The sequence below is a fragment of the Saccostrea cucullata genome, unplaced genomic scaffold (assembly GCF_032062105.1).
Source record: "Saccostrea cucullata isolate Sc308-1 unplaced genomic scaffold, CSIRO_AGI_Scuc_v1 ctg354, whole genome shotgun sequence".
Lineage (NCBI taxonomy): Eukaryota > Metazoa > Mollusca > Bivalvia > Ostreida > Ostreidae > Saccostrea > Saccostrea cuccullata.
Window position 1 is genome coordinate 563,915 of NW_026940030.1, and position 6,086 is coordinate 570,000.

A 6,086-nucleotide genomic window follows, 5' to 3' on the forward strand; every position below is an offset into this window, starting at 1 on the left:
CATGAATATTAACCTGAGTATTTCTGCAATGTTGTCGATGTTTTCCGTCAGATATGGTAGTAATCCTGTCTGCTTCATGTTATGCCAAACCTGAAAACATATTAAGTAAAACTCTGTTTTACAAAAACATTTCCAAATAATGATTTTCGTTTTTTAAAATAATATATGGTTTGAAATCACATTACACTATGGATTATTAGTAAATGTATGAAAATAGCATAAATCAAGCATTAACATTAGTTTGTGGCCCACCTTGACAGGATTCTGTTTAGCCAGACAAGTGACACAGTCTATACACTGGACTATCAGATGGACAGGAGGGTGGGGCAGTCTCACAAATCTACAAAAGGAAATTAGACGTAACATAACACTACAGTACAAGTATCTACAGGATGTCTTCAGGGTCCCCCATCTCTATTCACATAAAGGGAGGGTAGCACACTGCTATTGCAGTTGTTGATTGTCCATTGATTCAATGAGAAAGTCATTCTGCAGTTACCTGTGAATCAACATGTAGATGCAGTTGATGATGGATTTGAATTCTTTCTCACTCTCTGGATGGTTCTGAAGCACGGCATGCACCAGTTCTATACTCTGTGTCACTTTATCAATCTGTGTTGGTGACACCATACCTAAATAAATATAAAATTTTATTTACGTTTTATTAACATTACCGGTAAATATTTTTCATAAAATATCACAACTGCATCAAATCTTTCCATATTTCTACAAATACAAGAATTTCACACAGCCCATTTTTGAATTGGGTTTTGCAACTCTAAAATGCACAATTCAGCAACGAAAAAATATTAATTCAAAAAGGAAACTGTGAACCAATAAATCAGCAAGGAAACCTGCTAAATACAGTGAATGTTTTTGATTGAGCCACTGCCTTCCTACTATCATTATAGTACACATACCAGATCCTTGTGCGACTTGATCCAATAAAACCTCCACTTCACACAGAAGGACTTCCCACCCACTGTATGTCACGTACCACTGGATAATGGGACTGGCGTCGTGTTTAGCTGTAAGATACATGTATTAGAAAAAATACTCTCCAACTTCACTATATGGTAAAATTCTATCTCATTTTTTTTTCACAATTTTTGTACAATTCTGTTCATGAAGAGCAAAATTTGGAAACTTTGACGTTACAATTTATTGTATCTAGATTGGCGACTTAAATAGACTTACTGCCCATCGTGAGTATTTTCCCTTTGGTACCAGCATTCAATACAAAGTCCTCTGTGAATAAAAAAGATCAGACAAATGAGAATTCAAACCATTTTATTTTATATGCAATATTTTCTCATTTTTCATTTTTGATATGGTCTAAAATTTATCACACATTCATTCATTGATTTGGTTAGAAAGAATTAATACTGAATACAAGGGTATTTTTTGCATTGAATCTTTTGTATATATAACTACTTAAATTTTTCACAACACAGTATAATTAACTTAACAAAACATGAAATCTGTGTGATTTTCTTTTAATTAATGCGCATCATATTTAGTTTGTAAAATATTTTTCAATTACTGATCATATCAGCACTCACTACAAGGAATATTATGTCAACTCTCTTTTATTCCAAATAATAATTACTTCCTATGATACTAGTTGCTGCTACAGATTCTTAGTAAAATGTCAAGATGAGATAAAATGATATTCGAAAATTTTACAGCGAGTCTAAATCATGTACATAGTTGAAATTTCTCACTGTTATGGTACGGTGTTTTGTTGACGACCAGTTTCCACTCGTTGAGTTCCCTGGTGGAAGTTAAATCTGAGGAATGATTACAGTCCAGGTACTCTGTGTACCGCTGTAACTGCTTCCAAATGTGCAAAATCTACAAAACAATCCATTTATTAACCTCCATTCCTATGTTATACTCTCTATATTCATCAAATCTTTCTATGAACATGTAGCAATTTCTTAAAACCTTGCACCCGTGGGATGGGTAATTTTGTATGCTAGATTATAAAAACATAATTTTTCCCTAAAAGAACTTTATTCGGTAATAACCAATATTTGCCCCCCAAATCAAACTTTGATGGAGATATATTTAATTAAGTTCTCTGGGGTATATGAAGCACTTCAAAGCACTTTGTATTTTCATAAGTAATTACGCAATCTGTGTTGACGTCACAAACATGACGTAAATTTAAGTTTTTTATGAATTTTACATATTTCGTCGATATTTTGAGTAAAAGTCACCGAGCACATGTGTGTTCAGGATCAATATTTAGATATAATGTGTAGAATGATAATATCAATAAAATATGTCAATATTGTTCCTGAACGAACTTGAGCTCTATAATTTCACACAGCTAAAATTGTTGAAATTTTGTCCATTTTTTCCTCTTTCTGAAAAAGGATATAAAATCGGACTAGTTTGTGATTCATAAAAACAAAAATTGTGATACACTGCTTGACACTATAATATTTTCTGTTAATTTATATTTCTCATACAATTTACTGAATTCAGCACATTTCAGGAAGTTTTCAAACTTTGACTTTTGTGGGGGCAAATATATGCAATATACCGCATATAGCTTTTTCCCCGACCCATAAACATTAAATCTCGATTAGACATTTGCAACTTGCCCTTTCTGCACTTGTTGGAGAGGATGCTGCTATGGCAGCACTGAACTGGACAAAACTGGTATAATCCAGTGGAAACCGCAACAGGGCGGAATGAAAGACACTGCCAAATCCCTCCTCACTTCCCTGAAAGATAATCATTTGCACTCTAAGATTTCCTTATTTTTAAAGAAAAAATATTAATAAATTTGAGTACATGCATGTGTCAATGTATCAAGAATCTTTTTAAAATACTTAGTCTCTTTTGGTGGTGTTAATTATATGTCACTTACCTTTTCCCAGAAATCTTCAGACACACTGACTTGTTTTAAAACCAAACAGATCACTCTGTGTAAAGCCTTTGAAATAAAGAATTAATTTGATGAACATCAAAGACAGAAATTAGAAATAAATCTTCTGTTTATCTACAACAGCAAAAATATGACAAAGGTAGAAATGTTTGTTATATACACTGCACTTTGATGAAAATAGACTTCAACTTGTGCTTATAAGAATACCTCTTTTCTTAAACATACCACAACTGAATTTTCACCTAGAATCACTGGTCAATTGATTTTTTTTTACCTCAGCATCTTGGTCTGAGCCCAGAGTGTGTTCATGACAATCCTTGGATCATCAGAACCAGCAATCTTTGTGATGAACATGAGAACATATCAATTTAACAACAAAGGATATGGACCTGAGAAGAATTATGAATTTGTTCTTCCAGTGACCTTGTTAACATAATTCCCAAATGACCTTGATCATAAGGTCATTTTGAATTTACACACCCAATGATCCTTCATGGGCACATATGTTTCAGCTTTTTTGTGGTGAAATGAAGATTTTCAAAGACTATATATTTCATAAAAACTTTGATTCCCCATATGCCCTTACGGGGATCATGACGTGAACAATTTAGAATCTACTTTATGATGCTTCCACATAAGTTTTTTTCTTCCAGTGACCTTGAGAAAAGATTTTCAAAGATTTGGGTCTATATATTTCTATATAAACACACCCTTGGGGCATGGGCAATCTCATGTGTGAACAATTTAGAATCTACATTATACCAATGCTTTACATAAGAAAGATATGGACAGTGGTTCTTGAGAAGAAATTTTGAGATTTTTCCTATATTTCTAGTAAAACTTTGAATTCCCCAATTGTGGCCCTGTTTGACACACCCGGGGGTCATTGTGAACAATTTAAAATCTACACTATACCAGGACTTTTCCACATAAGTTGATAGCTTTTCTGGCCCAGTGGTTTTGAGAAGAAATTTTGAAGATTTTTCTATATATTTCTATTTGAACTTCCCCAATTCCCCATTGTGTCAAGGTCATGACACACCCGGGGGGCATGATTTGAACAATAGAATCTACATTATACTTGCTTCCCATAAGTTTCAGATGGCCCATTCTTCGATTAGAAGATTTTCAAAGATTTTTCCTATATATTTCTATGTTGAACTTTGATTCCCCTTGGTGGCCCTGACACACCCTTGGGTCATGATGGAACAATCTTAGTGTGAAATACCAGGATGAACCACATAAGTTTCAGCTTTCCTCCTATGAGAAGAAGATGTTTCAAAGATTTTTCCTATATATTTCTATATAAAACTTTGATTCCCCATTGTGTCCTTGCCCTTCCCCAAATTGAACAATTTAGAACTACACTTGGGTCAGGGTGCTTCCACATCAGTTTCAGCTTTTCTGGCCCAGTGGTTCTTGAGAAGTAGATTTTCAAAGATTTTTCATATATATTTCTATATTAAAATTTGATTCCCCATTGTGGCCCCGCCCTTCCCCCGGGGGTCATGATTTGAACAATTTAGAATCTACACTATACCAGAATGCTTCTACATAAGTTTCAGCTTTTCTGGCCCAGACCTTGAGAAGAAGATTTTTTAATGACACACCCTATTGGGTCATGAGCATCTCTTAGTGTGGAATGTCCCTTAGATTTTAACAATTTAAATGTCCCTTCACCCAAGGATGCTTTGTACCAAGAATGGACTGGCCCAGTGATTTTTTTTCTTGAGAAGAATCGAAAATGTGAAAAGTTTACAGACGGACAGACAGACAGACAGACAGACAGACAGACAGACGGACGGTGATGTGTGATCAGAAAAGCTCACTTGAGCCTTCGGCTCAGGTGAGCTAAAAAGGGTTCAGAACTAAGCTTTAATGCCTTTTCACATTATCGGCAAATGTTTATTTTATGTATGTTTTATGCATATTTCAAAAATATTCTAAGTATGATAAATAATATACATGAAAAGGTATTTTATAAATGGTAATTTAGTAAATACCTAAATGATACAGTAACAGACATAGTTGATCTCTATACTTTTTCCAAAAATATTTTCAATGCTTTATCCCATGAACTAGTTCAAAAGTTTATTGAAAAAATTTAGACAGAAAATATCTTTCATGTTATAAAATTATAGCATAGTACAAAATAACCATTACAAGAAAATGCAACACTGAATTTGATTTCCTTCAGGTAACTGTTTTGATTTGTATAAATGTACTACGGAAAAAATAAACTGTTTTGTTATTGAGAGAAAAAATTTACATATCAAGCTTTTTTACCGAGTCTTCCTCTGTAAACGGCTCGGACTTTAACAGGTTGTAGAGGTAATGAAACACGTGGAGATGGATGGCTCCGTTCCCGTACTTCCTGACCCTGGAGAAATCCGCAGCCTCTCCAGCGAACATGTGCATGGCCGACCACAGCAACAGAATGGGGCCATGACTTTCTTCTGAACCCAGAGACTGAACAATCTTATCCAACTTCTGAAATTCCACATACATGTAATTAAGATAAGTTAATTTCAACAACAATTCAGGTTTATCAATATCTTATTATGACTTCTTTTTTTCTTTAAAGTATATTACAGATAAGCGTACATCTTTTCTACAAAAATAGTTCATAGAAATGTTCAATTACCCCAAATATATCCTTGTCTTTCAAAAGGAAGTGTTCATCAAAACTGCAAGTAAAATATAAACATAACTGCAATGCCTTTCAAATAAAATATTTTAAAAAATCATCTTAAATTCAGTTCAGTATGTTAATAATATCTAGAAAGGGACAGAAACAGATACACATTGTTTACACATGTATATAAACCCTACCTCCCCCTCTCAATGCAAGCCTGTACAGACTGTAGGTCCATCATTTCAATAAAAATCAGCACTTCTAAGTACCTAAGGAAGAACATGAATACCTATGTAAAACCATAAACTTTGAAAATAACACTGATGTGTCTTCAAAATAAAAAATCTCCAACTTACCCTATTCTTTTCACCAAAAAAATCAAAGAATCGTCTAAAATGTGTTTGTAATTTTGTAAACGTCCAAATCCGTGTCTCTGTGAAAACAAAAATATATGTACACAACTGTATTTGTGACTGTGCCTAAGATATCATTTCATGATAAAATACACATGAACATGAATTAAATAAGTAATCATTATGTTAGATATCGTCT

At 33.6% G+C, this 6,086-nt stretch overlaps 1 protein-coding gene across 1 annotated transcript in view; it reads right to left on the reverse strand.

Annotated features, from left to right (window-relative positions):
* LOC134254577 (nucleoporin NUP188-like) overlaps positions 1–6,086 on the reverse strand; it is a 35,223-nt gene that overhangs the window by 18,690 nt on the left and 10,447 nt on the right. Inside the window, 13 exon segments of the mRNA XM_062737106.1 lie at positions 14–90; positions 253–340; positions 500–632; positions 921–1,028; positions 1,198–1,248; positions 1,725–1,854; positions 2,613–2,735; positions 2,882–2,947; positions 3,174–3,215; positions 5,102–5,389; positions 5,544–5,586; positions 5,732–5,803; positions 5,891–5,967. Coding sequence (XP_062593090.1) covers positions 14–90; positions 253–340; positions 500–632; positions 921–1,028; positions 1,198–1,248; positions 1,725–1,854; positions 2,613–2,735; positions 2,882–2,947; positions 3,174–3,215; positions 5,102–5,389; positions 5,544–5,586; positions 5,732–5,803; positions 5,891–5,967 — 1,298 coding nt within the window.